General features: G+C 42.1%; 1 protein-coding gene across 1 annotated transcript in view; it reads left to right on the top strand.

Moving 5' to 3' along the window:
- Positions 1–17,677, top strand: part of CBL (Cbl proto-oncogene) — a 49,752-nt gene that overhangs the window by 5,395 nt on the left and 26,680 nt on the right. Inside the window, exon 2 of the mRNA XM_082200949.1 lies at positions 7,919–8,166. Coding sequence (XP_082057075.1) covers positions 7,919–8,166 — 248 coding nt within the window. The remainder of the gene's footprint in view (positions 1–7,918; positions 8,167–17,677) is intronic.

Genomic DNA, 17,677 nt, shown 5'->3' with positions numbered 1-17,677 from the left:
TAGATGTTGCTGGTGACAGCTGAGCTTTCAGTCTCTGTTTTGCCCTAGTTAAGCTTGAGATTAATTTGGTGGAGGGTGGGTTCTTGCCTGTAATTTGTATACAAACCCTTTTATAATTAATTTTACAATCCATTTCACAGGCTCAGTGGAATGGCAAGCTTGTTAAATTGTCTTTTTAAAAAAATCCTGAGGCTACAATGTGAATCATATGTGCTAGGGACAAAGTATCCATTGGACTTCAAGTACTGTAAATATGTTTAAGATGAGGTACAAGTATTTTAACACCATTGTATATTGTGTGATATTCTTTCTAGTACTTCAGGTTTTTACCTTCTGAAAATGTAGATGCAGATAGGCCAGTGGATTTCTACATTCTTGAATGAAAACATATTCATGTTCCATTCCTTAAATAACATCAGAGATCTGACCAAATTATGCTGATAATTGAGACAATACTTTATAGTGCACTTTAGTTACATTGTTTCTTTAGGTATTAGTCATTTTTACATGGTATTCTTTAATGTGGTCTAGCAGTTACTGATGGCAATCAACTAAAATTGTTTGCTACAACCAGTAGTCAGTTTAAATTTAGAACATCCATGTGGAAGTAGACAAAATTTTTACCTGTATTTGTGCATCACATGGTGGCGATAACATGTTTTAGACTGCAAAGTGAGACATTTTTCTATCTTAAGAAACTCTGTAAAGTGTGAGATACACTGATATTAATGTGTATTAATGGGGAAAGCTCCTTAATCCCCCACTTCAGCCACTGTGCATATAGTGCCTTGCACATGTGTCCTGCATACTTCTATGTTGGTGAGCTTTCACTATGTTGGGGGGCTAGTACAAGAGGTGAAAGGTTTTTTAGATGTTTCCACTGTGTGTCATGCCGACATGGGTCAGGCCTCCATGTGAGGTGCAGATTCTGTCATAACTCTGAACCTCTTGATTAAATGCTTTGTTGTCCTTTTCCTGCCTGAATAGTAAGCAAGTCATTATCTTTATTCTGCCTGTAGCTATCCTATATATCTTCCTAAGATAATGTCAGGGGAACTGTTTTCCTTGGCTTGATCATGCTTGTAGTTTGCCTGCATTATGTGTGGCGATATAGAGTATAAAATGTGAACAGGAAATACATAGTTCCATATTTTGGCTGCAGGTGATATATTTTAACTTAATGATGCTGTTTATAATTAGGAGTTGAAACATAAATTACAGTAGAATAAAGCAGAAGTGTAGCACATGTTGGTATTTGGGGAGAAAACCTGTAGAAAGTCTGGGAGGGTTTGAACTGGAAAGGAGGAAAGACTACATACCGTATTTTTCGCTCTATAACACGCAGATTTTTTCTCCTAAAAAGGAAGGGGAAATGTCTGTGCGTGTTATGCAGCGAATGTGTGGTCCCTGGAGCCGAAAAATAAGGCAAAAATCAAACCGCGCTTCAGGGAGAAGGGAGCTCCGTGAGACAGGAAGTTGCTGCTTTCCTGCATTCTGCCTCAGGGTCTTACTGCCCACCCTCCTCTGTTTCGTTACTGTGTTTGCTCAAACGGAACAAAGAGCAGGGAAAGCCCCTCCCCTCCAGGCAAGCAGAGGGGAAAAGCAGACTGTCGCTCCTTCCTCTCTGTGCTCCGCTCCTTCCTCTCTGTGCTCCGGTGCTGCTGAAAACATGCAGGTGGGAGAGAGAGAGAGAGAGAGAGAGAGAGAGAGAGAGAGAGCTGGCTGGCTTGGGTGGGTGCGTGGGGGAAACTTTTGCCTTCCTTTCCTCCCTCCCGTTATACCCCACTCCTGCATTCTTAGCCCTTCTGTGTTTTTCCTTCCCTCCCCACTTAAAATGTGGTTAAAAAGCATGGATCCACATGGATCCTAAGGATTTTTGCACTGGGTCACCCCAAATTCACCATCAGAGCACATAGCATGTCCATGGCTACAGCCTGCCCCCCAAAAATCATGCACCCACTGTTGCCTGGGGCTGCAATGGTGCAAAAATGTGGTTAAAAAGCATGGATCCACATGGATCTTTGCATTGGGTCACCCCCAAATTCACCACCAGAGAACATAGCATGTCCATGGCTGCAGCCTGCCCCCCCAAATCATGCACCCACTGTTGCCTGGGGCTGCAACGGTGCAAAAATGTGGTTAAAAAGCATGGATCCTCAGGATCTTTGCATTGGGTCACCCCCAAATTCACCACCAGAGAACATAGCATGTCCATGGCTACAGCCTGCCCCCCCCCCAAATCACGCACCCACTGTTGTCTGGGGCTGCAATGGTGCAAAAACGTGGTTACAAAGCATGGATCCACATGGATCCTCAGGATCTTTGCATTGGGTCAGCCCAAATTCACCATCAGATCACATGTCTGTGGCCACAGCATGAAGCACAAAAATGATACATCCACTGTTTCGTTCAGAATATTTTTTCCCTTGTTTTCCTCCTCTAAAAACGATGTGCGTGTTATGGTCAGGTGCGTGTTATAGAGCGAAAAATACGGTAATAAGCTGTTGCAGAAGAATGATCTGAGCTTAGACAATGAATACTTACGTGGGTGTGCTGCAAGCATTTCCATTGGCATGTTAAATACCTTGAAGGGGGCATTATCAGGTAGTTTATTTGCTAAGAATTCAATGAAGAATAGTTACCAACAGGGAAGCAGCAAAGTGGTGTGCCTATTGTGATAAAACCTAATGGCTGGTGCCTTTTTCCTGAGCAGGAAACATTCCAAAACTGCCTGTTTTTGGTTCTGTGGAGAGTGTTTTTTTAAAAAAATAATAGCCAATAACTGGGAGAAAGTGTTCTAGTTACAGGTAGGTAGCCATGTTGGTCTGCCATAGTCGAAACAAAATAAAAATATTCCTTCCAGTAGCACCTTAGAGACCAACTAAGTTTGTTATTGGTATGACCAACTTAGTTGGTCTCTAAGGTGCTACTGGAAGGAATATTTTTATTTTGTTTGGGGGAAAGTGGTCCATTTTATTGCCCCTTAGACACTAACCAGTTCAATGTGGCATGGTCATTTATAGCAAAGAGGCTGATTCATTAGATGCATGTGATGCATACGATTAGACCAAGAAGGCCATAGGTGAGAAAGGTATGTGAAGTGAGGAACAAGAAGGCCCCTCTACCAGTGCATTTGATAGCATGAACCTATGAAAGCTCCTTCCAGATAAACAAAGTAGCTGTAACATTTCTGTTACAATTTGCTGATATAAGATATAATGGTTTATTCTTTTCAAAATAGACCCCCAACTTTAAATTATGGTTTGTAAACAAGTTCTTATAATTCATCTGTTTGTTGTGCCTTATTAAACATTAAATTAGCAACTTGAGGTTGTTTAGTCATGTAAAAATAAACTGGGGTGAGGTGGGGAACCCAGAGTGCCTTTCCGTTTTATGTATTTTTGCTCTGCACACTAGGCATAAAATTAGTTTTGCTGTTTCCCCTTTTTTGTTTGGTTTCCTTAAACCATTGGGTAAGAACTTGTGGGTATTTGTCTCTCTCCTTCTCTCTATCTTTGTTCATCAGACAAAAAGAGCTATGTTGTCAGCCTAGGAAAGGTTTTCAAAATCTGATATTGCCTAATTTTTTAAACTTATTATTTTCAGCTGGAATCTAGCCATATTTGTTACTTTTCCTTCCTGCTGAACAATTAAAAGCCTTCCTTGGACATTTGGGGGAAAGTAGGATAAATTCTCACAAATAATCATGGGAAAACCCCTTGAAATGGTCACAAAGTACTTGCCTACACCATAATTGCTTCTTTTAAATATGTTCACACTTGATGTGAAGAGTTAGCAGACTATGGCCAAGGAACAAATGGCTTCAAAAGACAGCTAAGGAGCCAAAGAGGGAGAATGGATGCAGTGTGTGCTAATTTGCTGGTACGCTGCTGATTTCCCAGAGCTGTGAACATTGCATCTGGCAGTAGTTGTGTTCTGCAAGGGCACACGAAGGGAGCTAAGTTGAAGACAGGTTTTTGTTTTGTTTTGTTCAAGGGTGGATCAAGTCATACATTCTGGTCTGGTTCAGACATAATGCTGAGGCTTAGCTTAGGTTTGATTGATTGATTGATTGATTGAACAAGCTGCAGGGAACTTTAGGCTCCCCTTTGCTTTTGTCTATCTCTTCCAGCATGGTGATGAGCAGTTTGGAAGTTTTCACTTCCATTTTAGCAGTGCTTTAAAACAAAAAGAAAAAAAGAAAAAAGGTGTTGGTATTCAACATGAAGTTCTTGTAGTAAGTGCCACACTCAACATTTGGGGATGTGGGGAAGGTTCCTTGCTTTAAATAACAGACTTCCATGCTGCACCATAAACTGATTTGGAAAGTCCTCAGGATTTCAGAAGCTCCTTCAGAAGAACAACTCATGAATTATAGCAGCATGGGAGTGGGGCCATGCTAAGTAGCCTCACCCCAGGATTGCACACTGTGTAGCCATGACATTCATACACATATTGAAAACATCTGCAGAGTTGAGCTTTCACACCTGCAGCTGTGTACGTAGAGCCTTTCCCATAGTCTGGAAGCCCTAATTTTTGGGGCTTGCCAATCCCATGAACCCCATGAAGGACATCACTTGTACACAGCTGTACACTCAAAGGTTCTCTCCTTGCACACATTTGTGCTGTATGCAGAAATTCTGGGGCAGGGAGCCACTTGGAGTGTGCAACATCAAGCAGGGAGCTAGTTGGTGTGGCCCTGCTCTCTGCTCACAAGTTGATAGAATACTTGAGTTGGTTCTTCTTTGAATGCCATTTTGCCAAAGTGTGTGGCAGGATGCTGTGCAAGAAGTCCAGAGTTCCAGTGAATGCACAGAATTTGCAGTTGTTGAATCCTGGTTGTAATGGTTAATGAGAAAAAGTACTGCTAGGGATTACACACATCTCATGAAGGTGAATGGTTGTCGATATGATGCATTGGTTGTGAAACAAATTGGTAGAAGATGATGTGTGCCAACATTGGGCCAAGCCCATAGTTAGATCCTGGCTAGGACCCATCCATAGTAACAGGTGAAACTCTTGTCCAGAATGGTAACTGCAGTTCTTGTGAAATATCTACAATCTGCAGAGAGGAAAAGATTTACTCTTTGGGGGGCATTCATTGCTGTTGGTGACATCAGACAGATTGCTTGGATTACTGATCCGGTATTTTCCAAATAAAGTCTTCTGTTTGGTTGTTCCAATATATAGTAAATTCTTTAGACTCAAGGAGCTGGGCAAGTTGCTCATTTTAATACTGTACCCACTATAAAGCTACTGTATTTGCGGTATCTCAACAAAGTACTGCATTTGGGATGTGGATCAGCATAGTGTTTGTCAGTCTTCTAGAGCTGCATTTAATATGAATAATTGATCAGATATTCAGGTCCATTTCCTTTCTGATAGTTTGGGTGCCAAGTGCCATCAGTGCTTATAGGCGAATCTCACGCACTTTGCAGAATTTGACATAGATGGCTACTCTATGGTTGATCTTCTCCACTTTTAAAATGCTCAATCAGTATAAAAGTTTGGGTGTGTACCATATCAGCCACAAACCCTTTGCACAATAACATACATTGATTTAGATGCTCACTAGATTGAGCAAGTCTGCAGTGAGCAGGAGTATCATGTAGTTCTTTCATCACTATTTAAGTAGCAAACAAAAATGAGATGCCCATGATGGAGAGATAAAAGCAAAGTCTGATAGACTGCTTCAGTTTGCTCAGTAACTATTTTTATTAGGTGAGAATGAGAATGTTTATGATCAGATTGATTATTCATTTACACAGCAAAGCCTCCCTTAAGTTCCTGTGTCTGGTAGAGCAGTGTTTCCCAACCACTGTTCCGCGGCACACTTGTGTGCCGCGAGATGTTGCCTGGTGTGCCGCGGGAAAAATTAAAAAATTCGAAAGATTTTTTTTTTTAAAAAAGGCAAATTTTCGATTGGGGCGCCGTCACTAGATGACCCCTGGGGTTCCCTCCCTCCCGCTCTGCGCCTCCCTCCTCCTCCTCCTTCGGGGAGGCCCTTCCTGGCTCTCGGCCAAGGCTTGGCGGCTGCCACTCACTCACTCACTCGCCCACCCGTCCCTCCATCCCTGCACCCGGCCTCTCCCCCTCCGTCCCCGGCGCGGGGGCTGCCGGGATCCGTAGTCCCCTCGCCCTTGGGCTCCGCACTCGCGCGGGGTGCGCAAACTACGTTTCCCAGCGTGGCCTGGCGGGCTGGGCGTTTTGTTTGAAGCGCTCTTCTCCCGGCCATGGAATGAGCGCGGCGGCAGCGGCCGGGCGGGCAGGGGCTCTTCCGCGCAGACCCCGCGCAGCCTGCCTGCGCCCCCGCGGAGATCAGGCGGCAGAATGGAGCCCGGGGATCCCCGCGGAGGCGGAGCGGCGGAGGCGGAGGCTGCCCCCCAGGTAGGGCTGCGTCGGGGTTTTTTTATTTTTGCAATGCTGCATCCGCACCGGAAGGGACGCATCGGACCGTGGAGAGACCCCTTGGCGGGCGTGCAAGGCAATGCATGCGTGCAGGCGTTGCATGGAGTGCAGTGCAATGCAATGGCAATGCGGCGCCCTGCATGCATGCATGCAACTTCCACCGGCGCTCCGGACTTGGCAGGTGAGGGGGGTCCCCAGTGGGCGGCAGAGAGCCAGGAGGGCGAAGGGGAGCCGGGGGGGAGCATTGCTGCTCCCCGAGCCGAGCCCGGGGGGAAACTTCGGCGTCGTTGCGCCGGGTGTTGGAAGCGGAGGCTGGCGGGGGCCCCTCACCTGCAAAACCTGGTCGCCTCTCATATATTTCGTGCATTGCATTCATCGCCCGCTTTCTCCTCCAAGGAGCTCCCGGGGGCGCGCGTGGTTCTCCCCGTGTTATCCTCGCAACAACAGCCCTGCGAGGTGGGTCAGGTGAGTGGCCCAAGGGAGCACCCAGGGATTGTCCTGGCCAGGTGGGGTGATTTGAACCCTGCTCTCTGCCCGGTCTTCGTCCTCATTTAGCCCCCACATGTGCATGACTGTGCATGACTGAGGTTTTCCCCCCTCGTCTTGGCTATGGTGTGAGTCTGTGCTGTTAATTAATGGGGTTCTGCCTTCGGAGAAGATGAGCCAGCCCTCAAGGAGGTGATTATGTAATTTGCTAGCAATTCATGTCCCTCCCGGCGTGACGCTGCGCGCTGACGTCACGGGGCTGTAATGGTGGTGTGCCTCGAGATTTTTTTCATGAAACAAGTGTGCCTTTGCCCAAAAAAGGTTGGGAAACACTGTGGTAGAGGATATTGATTCAGTTGAGAGATTGGTCTAGGTTGCACATATTGCTGAACCATAGTTGGCCTGTGTTCCCCACTCCAGCACAGCTGCTAGGAGATCTGAATCATTTGCTTCCATTTTCAACTAACTCCTGTCTTTGGAAGAGGATGATAGTGGAGGGGAAATCCATAAACCCCAGCCTCATGTTTTTCATGTGAAGTAGTTTATTAACTGTAGTTACCATGCTTTTATTCAGATTAATAGTAACCAAGTTGATCTTAAAGATAAAATTAGTATTTCCAATGAAAAAGAGAAATCTTAAATTTTAATCTGATATTTTAAGTTAACAACATCCACTTTTATTCACACTGAATTTCAGCAATATCGTTTTGATTGTAGCTTAAACAATCTTTTTAGATTAGCAGAAAATAACATTAAAGCTAGACCTCTTAAACCTACTTCTTGTCTCATGTTTCAGGCTCAGTATTTTGCATGGTTTGAATATAACCTCCTGTAGTGTTGCAACTTGCAAATAAAAATGTAGGTTGTAGGTTGCGGCTTTCATAACGAATATTGAGTTTCTGGGAATTCAGTTAAGCATGTTGACATCTTGGTTGTAAATCCATTTCTTGCATTTGCAAACATGGTGGCACTAGTTAAGCTAGAATCTTACATTTCATTATCCTTGTTCATTCTTTATTTCTAGGTTGTGCGTTTGTGTCAGAATCCCAAGTTGGCACTAAAAAACAGTCCACCCTACATTCTAGACCTGCTTCCTGACACTTATCAGCATCTGCGAACCATCCTGTCACGCTATGAGGGGAAGATGGATACTCTAGGAGAGAATGAATACTTCAGGGTGTTCATGGAAAACCTGATGAAAAAGACAAAACAGACCATCAGCCTCTTTAAAGAAGGAAAAGAGAGAATGTATGAGGAGAATTCCCAACCTAGGTAACGTTTTGTGTTCTTAATCGCTTGTAGTATTAAAATCCAAGTGGGTCGTTGGAGAGCACTCTTGAAACTCTTCTTATTTCAGTGGTTCTTGGGTTCTTATGAACTCTTATGGTTTCTTTCAGAACCTAATGTTTCTCTGGAAGTTCTTGACTGTAAGTTGGGCTTGCTATTTTGTGTGATGTCTTGTTGGTGAAATCGATGGTATAATTTCAAATAATTATTAAGAACTGGAGGTGGAAGTAGAGAAGGTCTGGAGATGCAGTTAATATTCATGACAGATGCATGTAGCTTACAAGCCTGTTAACACGCTGGAGAATTTATGTTATATACAGTACATGGTTAATGTTTTGCTTTAGCATTCATAGTATTTTACACATAATATCAGCAGGTTTTGTAATAACCAAGTAAAGTTTGTTGGTGGTATCATACAGATAATATTGAGTGAAAAAACAATTATACATACTCCAAAGATGCAGGGCTGCTGTTGCCCATTAGTCAATGGATCCTGATGATGAACCTGCAAGGAGGGACTCAGGCAGATGTTAAGACCAGGGCAGATTTGTATGGGTGTAGATGATCCTTCAAATAGCCAGGTCCCAAACCAGAATAAGAATTGTATTGCTAAGCTTAGCTATCCCAACAGATTCCTCAGTGATACTTCACTGCTGATTTTAACAAGCTGGGGAAAAGGGGGATGGGGGAGAAAAGAGAAGTATTTAGCTTTGCAGTTTGAAATAAGGGTCTATTACAACTTGTTCAACATGGTGGATGAGTGCTCTGGTCTGAGTGGCATGGTGGCAAACTATCTCTAGCATGTGTGACCAACCCTAAGCTGCTTCCCAACCTTGACATTGCAGCAGCAGGAGGAGACAATCTTCATGGCGTGGAGAAACCCTGGGCTTTGTTTTGGGCACCGAGTGCTCCAAGTTGCAGGCGTGGAGCAAGGGCTTGTTTCCACATTGTTTGAAATCTGTTAATCCCCCAGCTCCAATCATGTAGCTAAAGAAGCAGGGAGGGGATTGTCCCTTACTTTATGCTTACTTTATGGTTTTAGCTTTAACATTTGCATCAAGGCCAGGACAAATCATGCTCCTTTACCAATCTCTGAAAGACATAAGCAGTGTCAAAACTATAGGAGCATCTGGAATTATGTGTGGTTCTGTTCAGGTCAGCATTTTGTTTTGTTTGTCAAACTGATAGGGTTGCATTTCCCCTTGTGTATTTGCTGAGTAGTTTTTCATGTTACGGGTTGTGTAATGAACACTGACTTCAGGAGGCTGGGGGAGTGTTGGTGTGGGTGGTGTGAGCATTTACTGTACAACGTAAACCTGATTCTGTTCAAAAACTATTATTGGCAAACGAGAGCAAACCATAGTAAAGGAAGTTTGCATAGCAAAGGTAAAATGCAGAAAATATGCACTTCAGCTCTGTGCCTATGAAACCCATCATCTAATGTAGGTGTCTCAGGGAGGGTGTATGTGTCTTGTGTGTCATAATTGGAAGCTTTCATTTTATTCTCTCTCTCCCCCCCCCCCCCCCGTATTTATATGCTGCCTTTCAGGGCAAGTTCCCCATGACATAAGTAAAAAGCATTCCCTCTCCTCCCCTTTTGAGGAAGAAGGGCAGTCTTAGATCTGTCTTTAAGAGTTATGGGAGGTGCAAGCTTCAAAAGGAGAAGAGGAGTTTGAGGTGTAGGAGCTGCCTGTCGAGGCAGATTGTGGCTAGAAAGTGTGTGGGAGGAGGAGAGTCTGTATATGTACAAAGCAATTTGGTAGGCCAAGCTGTGTTCTAAAAATTACCTCCTGACACTAGTGCATCATTAAAAACACCTTCCAGTTCCAAAGAGAAAGCTGGTAATTTTCTAGTGGATAACAGTGTGTCAAAACTTTGTGAATTATTTTTAAGATCTCTATTGAAGTTTTGTGTGTGAGAGGGAGGGAGAGATGATACGTTAAACTCTGGATTCTAGACAGCAAAGTCAGCACTTAACTATTGCCACGGTGAAAGTTACACTTCTCATTTGTCTACTGCCTCAGAATTCACTGTTCAAAAAGCATCCGCTACTGTGGTTAAAACGGAAAACAGACTTGGGTTCTCTGCATGCTCCTATGCATGCAAGTTAATCATGTGTGTTTTTCTAGATTCGTAGCTCTTTCTGTTAACTTTCTGTGATAATACTGATGTCAAGACATTCAGTGGTAATGGCAGTTGACGTGCTGAAATTTAATATCTTACGCACGTGCAACAATGTGTTGCTTAGAGGCCTTTAGAGATGTCATACAAAACAACTCCAATTTACACATCTATTTAAAGTTCACATCATTAAGAGCCATGGCTTTTATCTATTATGTAGGCATGTCACACTGAGCTAGGTGCTGTGGTCTTGGTTTCATTGAGTTTTCTTACCACCTTGAACAGCACTGAGCAGATACAGTGGGAGGGCAGTGGGAGGAATCCTTTGTTGTTGCTGTATTTGTGTGTGTGATCAAATTAATACTGTGCACCATGTCTGCATTCTTAAGTTGTATCCTGCAACCTCAAAGCTCCCACTTCCTTACTAAGCCAGAGACTGAGAAGTGAATGGAGGGGAGCATCTAGTGTGTGGGGGATATCAGTAGCCCAAGATTGACACGGGTGTGTATGGTGCTGCCAATTTCAGCCACAGATTATCTTCTGGAATACATTTGGATTTGTTATCTTTCATGGAAGCAGTCATATTTGAGTACTGCTTGCCTCAAAAGATGTGCTGTACATTTTAGTCCACCGTCAGCTCCAGAGGAATTGAGGTACAAAAATTCATATATAATTATCTGAATGACTGACAAAGATTAAGTCAAGGACGACATATGTGGTTTAAGTTCTGTAGCATGTTATAATATCCCTAAATTCTTAAATCAACCCTTCCCCCTGTATGGGAATTGTATGTCCTGTCCTATATAGAGAGGTTGCAGTAAAATTCTAATGGCAGCCAAGGTGTTGAGCTTGGAACATTTGTTGTCTCTCCTTGCAGCCAGACTTGTGGGGTTGCTGTCTCAGCAAGATTTTGTGTTCGTCATCAGCTCTAGGGCATAGAGGAACAAATCCATACAGGAAAAAGCTGCAGATACTTAATATCTCTTCTGTGTATAAATTGTGCGCAGCCTTACCCAGGAAGGAAACCGATACTACTAAGAGGTTTGTTTTTTGAAATGTTGATTTTGAAATCAAACTGGCTATAGTTATAAACTGCTTATAAAGCACTAAAGCCCCCAAAGTACTAAAACAAATTCTGTACTGATAATTTTGTCTCTTAAAGTGAGAAGCTGTGTTAGGAAAACACTAGAACGCATTGTTGAGGCAGCCTATCAAAGCCTGTTGTGAAAGAGTCCCCTGTCACTTCCTTCGAATGAAACTTGCACTTCAGAATGTGGAAAACTTGTGAAGCCTACTTCTGCATTTCAATTAGAGTATCTTAGAGAAAATTCAAAAGCTGCCTATAAAAAAAAAAGAGTCTTGACTGCCAGGTTGCTACATAGGAACGTGAACTGCTTGCTGCCTAAAGAGACCCCATTGCCATGAAGAAAATGTGCTTAGATGTTGATCTTTAATTAGGTCCACTGGGATGGGCAAACACACCCAGGTTCCTGTAACAAATCCTGGGACCCCAAGCTTTCATTTCTAAACTTCTGAGCTCTAATGGTTTCATGGAAAGTTTGAAAATGTGGTAAAATAGCAGTGCATGCAAGTAAAAAGGATCTCAAATTCAGCTTACCACAATTTCCAATAGTCATTAAAGGGATTACTCAAAGTATGCATTTCTGAGGGTAACAACTTCTAGTCCATGGTACAGTCCTTGGTGCTGAACATGTCTACCTTCATCTACATTAGTGCTAATGGTGGAAGCCACTTTCCCCTTTCCATTTTTCCCCATAGGAATCGTATATCAAGATGATTCTAATGTTGATATAACAAGTGTGAATATACTGATCCCAATCCAGAAGGTGCTTTTCCCTGCATAACTAGGTTTGGAGAAATTGAATAAGAGAGTCTCAAATTCTAGTTTGCATCTGTTCTCAGAACCTCATCTCAATGAATTAACAATTTCAGGTTTTGCAGTGCTGTTTATTTTGATGTTTCCTCATTAGCATAGTCTCCTCAAAAATCTCATTTTAGCACTTAATGCTTCATGCATTTCCAAACAGTTTCAAATGATTAGAAAACCCATAATCTTGTTTTCCTTTGCTGGAACTATAATTTAATATAGATTGTAGCCTTTTGTATTAAATCTTGGTGTCTGATAGAAAGGCACTAAGGAGATGTGGCGTTGAAAGATTGCACAATTGCTTTATGTCAGACCAGTGAACTTGAAACAGGATCCAAATGTAACTAGGCAAATTCCAGCATGCTTTGTGTGTTAAATAGCTGCAGCTGTCATCCAGTTACAGAACTCATAATCAGTTATACAACTAATATGATTACGATGATTAATCATTAATTGGCATTAGTGACCAGGAAACTGAGCGATAAATCAGGAAAGGTCCTGGTTTGAATGTAGTTTCTGCCATGAACTGATGTGATGGCCTTAGGGCAAGCCACTCTCTCTCAGCCTTGCTCCTCCCCATTTGTAACATAGGGGATAATAATATTGACTAACTTTACTAAGTTGTTGTAAGGACTCGATTACTGCAATACGTTGTGTGTGGGCCTGACTTTAAAAACGGTCTGGAAACTACAGTAGATCCAAAACAGGGCCACAAGATTAATAATTGGGCTGGGTGTTTCAACCAAATTATGCAAGTGCTTTGTCTTCTGTGCTGGCTCCTGTTCTGGCACTTAGTTTTAAAACTCTAGTCTTAATCTTTCAAGTGTTTAACACACAGGTGAGGAAACTTTGACCCTCCAGGTGTTGTTGGACTACAACTCCCATCATCCCCGGCCATGGGACTTGTGGGAGTTGGAGTCAAGCAACATCAGGAGGGTTAATGGTTCCCTACCTCTGTCTTAATGGCTTGAGACCAGGTTACATAAAAAAGATACTCTCTTTCCTTTCTAACTGAACTTTAAGGTCCCATTTAGAGGACCTGCTCCTGGTGCCCCGCCCAGGGAAATGAAGTGAATGTCTACTAGGGATAGTTTTTGGTAGTGGGATCTTAGCTTTGGAATAGCTGCTCCAAAGAGGCTTACCTAGTACCTTTCTCTGTATTTTTTCTAGTGCCAGCTTCTTATTTCTTAAAAATTAGAAAAATAAAATAAAATATTTGCAGTTGAACCACTGAAGGGAACCACAAAGACTTTTAAGGTAAAAATGTTAGATGCTGTGTCCAGCTCAACTGTTGATTTTTTCTGATAGTGGGTTTACAGCATCTAATTATGTCAACTTCCTGTTTCATGCTGGTTCCTTGGCGAATCAGTCCGCAGAATCAATGCTAGCTGACTGGCTGCAGACTGGCATGATGGACATGTAATTTGATGGCTCTAAAATCTGTCTGGATGAGTCTCCTACTAAGCAAAAGACCGTGGGCACTTCATTTTGTATATCAGTTTGCCCTGCAGTTCTCTGGAAGGTGACTTATGCTTCTATCAGTGAGAGTGAAGTGGAATTTCAATCGCTTCCTGTGTTGAAAGTTTACTTGAAAGTAGTTCCGTTGTATATCTATTTTTAAAAACTGATTACTCTGTGAAAGGCTCTGAAGCTGCACAAATCTTATAAATGTTGACATAGGATGTTTAAGCATGACTATTCAGCACTTCTTTGCAAGGGTCAGAGTAAAAACTGATAGCAGCAGGGCAGTTGTTGCTTACATGGAATATCGTCCTGTTACAGGGACTCGGTGCAATCATTCATCGGCCTCAATGGGGTCTGACATGTTAGATCAGAGGTGGAAAACACATAACCTACATGCAGCATTTGAGCTCTTTTGTGAGGCCAGAGATATTCTTTTAGTGCTTCCCCCTCCCCAAAGCTCCGTACGTTTGTTTGAACATGAGCTTTAATGACTTTAGAGAGAACAAAATGGCAAAGACACAGTTGCAGCAGTGGCTCAGGATAACAAGAAAATAAGAAGCTCCAACTAATTGCTTTTCATTTACATTTTTGTAAGTTAGGTCTGTAACTTAACCCATCCCACTTAGGGTTGGTATCCGAAGCACTGCCATGCCACCTCTTCCCCTCAAAGGAGAATAAAATGTATGAGCTTGTAACAAGAGGACGTGGTTGCTACAGAATGTTTGGCCTAAGCCCTTCAGGGCTTTATGGGTTAGTACAAGAATCTTAAAATGCTGTTTTTAATATTCGGTTGGGAGCTGCCCAGAGTGGCTGGGGAAACCCAGCCAGATGGGCGGGGGATAAATAATACATTATTATTATTATTATTATTATTATTATTATTATTATTATTATTAAATGTGCCCAGAGAAAAGAGAGTGAATAGAGACATCAGAGCAGTGTGCTTTGGTGGTGGTCCATTTCTTTGGGGAGATGGGTTGCTGCCTTCTGTACCAGAAGAAGCATGTGAAGTTTTTTCCAGAGCAGCCCCATATAGAGTGCATTTCCTGCACAACCCCCCATGTGCATGTGCATGCAGTCACTTTTGGCTCTGAGTTTTGATACTCATCTGCTCCTGTGTTAGAGTAGAATCAGTACAATGATACTTCGGTTTTTGAACGTCTCCATTGACGAACATTTTGGTTTTCAAACACCGTAAACCCAGAAGTAAATGCTTCGGTTTTCAAATACGCCTTGGAAGCCGAACATGCCATGCATCTTCCACTGAGTGCAAGATCCTGAGGCCTAGCTGTCAGCCACTGAGTTTTCGGTTTTCGAACGTTTCAGAACTCAAACAGTCTTCCGGAACGGATTACGTTCAAAAAACGAGGTATCACTGTACTCAGAAATTACTGCAACCTTCTAGTGGAAAAACAAGCAAACACAACACCCACTAAAGGTCTGGGGACTAAGGGCATCTCTGAAGTGAAATACTAGCCTTGTTTTACAGAACAGCTGAAACTAAGCCTATTCTGTTTCTTGATGAGTGTGTGGCATTTGTTAGGGAAGTCTCCAGTGAACATTTGGGAGCAAAGCTTGCTGAATTGACTCTTGAAATGCTTCTTTGTCATGAGATCTAATATCCATATAATCTAATTTTTCTGCATAGACGAGTTTTCTTTCCAAAGGCAGACCTAAACCTTTGGACCATGTTTACTGTACCAGTCTGTCTTTAAGCTACTGATGCAGTGAGAGTAAGCACATGACATTGTGTGGAAATATCACATGTTAGCGCTATTTACAGCACCCAGAGAAGTATAAGGGTGCTTTCTGAGTGTAACTGTTCTTACCTTGAGGTGCATGCTTCTCTTTATCCAAAGTTATAAATATGTAGCATTATTTGTGCATTGTGTTTTTTAAGTGCTTGAGAATGCAATATTTGGCTTCCATTTCTTCTCCCTGCAACTAAAGGTGTGTTTTTTTTTTGTTGTTGTTAGATTCAGCCAGAAGTTGTTATGATGGGGAAAACACAGAGGTGGGAATTGGGAGGACTATGATAGTTAACTTGACTGATTCTGGACAACCAGTCTTCAGTTCTGGACTCCTCATTTCTATACAGCTATGGCTACACTGCCTTGTCTTAGTATAATTATCAACCTCTTTGCTTTCATTGATTCTAGTAGGCCTGAGATGTGCACTTTGAGAGACTCCAAGCCTTCCTAGTAAGATGTAAAATATGTTATTGCCCTCTTTTGGGAAAAGTTGGTTTTAGCAAAGTGGGCTGCCAGAAAGGGGGGAGGAGAGTCCAACCACCAACATTGAGAGTCCAACCAAACCAGCTCCCCCAGCCCCCCACCATCGCAGCCAGTCAGGCCTCCCCCATGAAGTTTTATAGCAGCCCTCCAGTTCCTCGTGCCTCAGAGAAGGTGTCTGGGTTGCTGCTTGCTTCTTGCCCCATCCTTGATGAAAGCCTGGCTGGCCACAGCAGAAGAGCCGGCTGTGCTCAGCTTGAGATGGTGTCCATTGCTAGATTTTCATCCCATCTTGCTGCTGACCTCCTTCCCTAAAACCAACATTTTCCAAATGGGGAGAGAACAAATTTTACATCTTGCTAGTAAGGCTCAGGGTGTCTCAGAGTGCACATCACTTTGAGAGACCCAGAATCTTTCTAGTAAGATGTAAAATACGTTTTCTTCCTCAGTTGGAACAAGTTGGTTTTAACTTGCAAACATCTTGTATCTTCCCTTCATCAACCTGTGAAGAAAGCTTCCCTGATACAGAACATCTGAGTTACTTAAGAAAAGCAATATGCTTGTTAAAAGTTAATACAGTAATAGAGCAGGTCTCTAATGAGAATATGTATCTTCTAAGGGAGAAACATTCTGATTTTTCCACCATCAATTTTAATGTTAGACATTTTGAATAAACAGTGCTTGAAGAGAACAACTTGCTTGCACAAGGTGTCCCTAGGTACATTTTTAGTCTTCCTCACAAAATGTAAATAATGAAGCAGGGTTGTTATTTTTATAGGGGATATTTGTATTTCCAGGAGTCTTGTGCCTTTAAATCTATTCAGAAAATTAGTGTTTGTAGAAAATTAGGCATTCCCAGTATTTTTTCTTACTATGTGTGCATAGAGGAAATGGATGATGTACTTTTTGTAACCTTTCTGCAGACTTGTCAATTGTAGGATCAATATGTCTCCAAACTGTTTTTCTGCTTAATTACATTACCATTCACATTTTTGGCTAGAATTTTCTAATTATAAGAAATTGTAAGTACATTATTTTAGGGCCAAGACTAGAACAGTAATTACATGCTTAATTCTAATGTTACTTTGAAAATTGCTACGTGTAAAATGAGCTCCCTGCTGGAGCTTCTGCTAAATGTGCAAAGTGTATTAACTCTTCTCTGCATGCTTAAAGCAACACTGTAGGATTCTGACCATCATAAATCTAATTAATTTTAGAAACCTGTATCAGGAAGTGATGCGTAGACAATAAAGAACCTTATTTTGGACTCTCTAATTATCTGTGTGGTATGTAGCTTATTTTTACATTGGAATTTATATACTTCCTGCTTAAAATAGCTATATACCCAGAAGGGGTGGATTTTTTAGGTTGAATAAATTATGCAAATTATGCAAATTTTCACTTTTCATTTGCATACTTTTACTTCTGCCATGGAAATGAAGTATGATATGCAGGTCATTAAAGCACAATTTACTGATCACAAGGGATGTATGAATCTGTCAGTTTTGGTTTCTCTCAGTTCCTCATTTTTCCAACCTTCAGTTTGCTCCATTTCCTCATCAATTTGCAACTTTTAAAAGTTGCACAAAATTCATATGTGCATATCTCCTAATATATGAATTTTTGGATACAGTTTTGCCAAGCATACACATTTCTGTTAGCATCTCCTCTGATGTAGTACAGTTTTTCCCATTGTTTTCACTGATAGGGAATTAAATGCATTCTCATTGGCTGGAGAATTGAATCACAAAATTCTAAGAAGTGCAAATTTCGAAGAATCCTCTGTGTTTTG

This window comes from Podarcis vaucheri, assembly GCF_965113315.1.
Source record: "Podarcis vaucheri genome assembly, chromosome: 15".
In the NCBI taxonomy this organism is placed as follows: domain Eukaryota; kingdom Metazoa; phylum Chordata; class Lepidosauria; order Squamata; family Lacertidae; genus Podarcis; species Podarcis vaucheri.
This window is presented reverse-complemented; position numbering and strand designations above follow the sequence as displayed.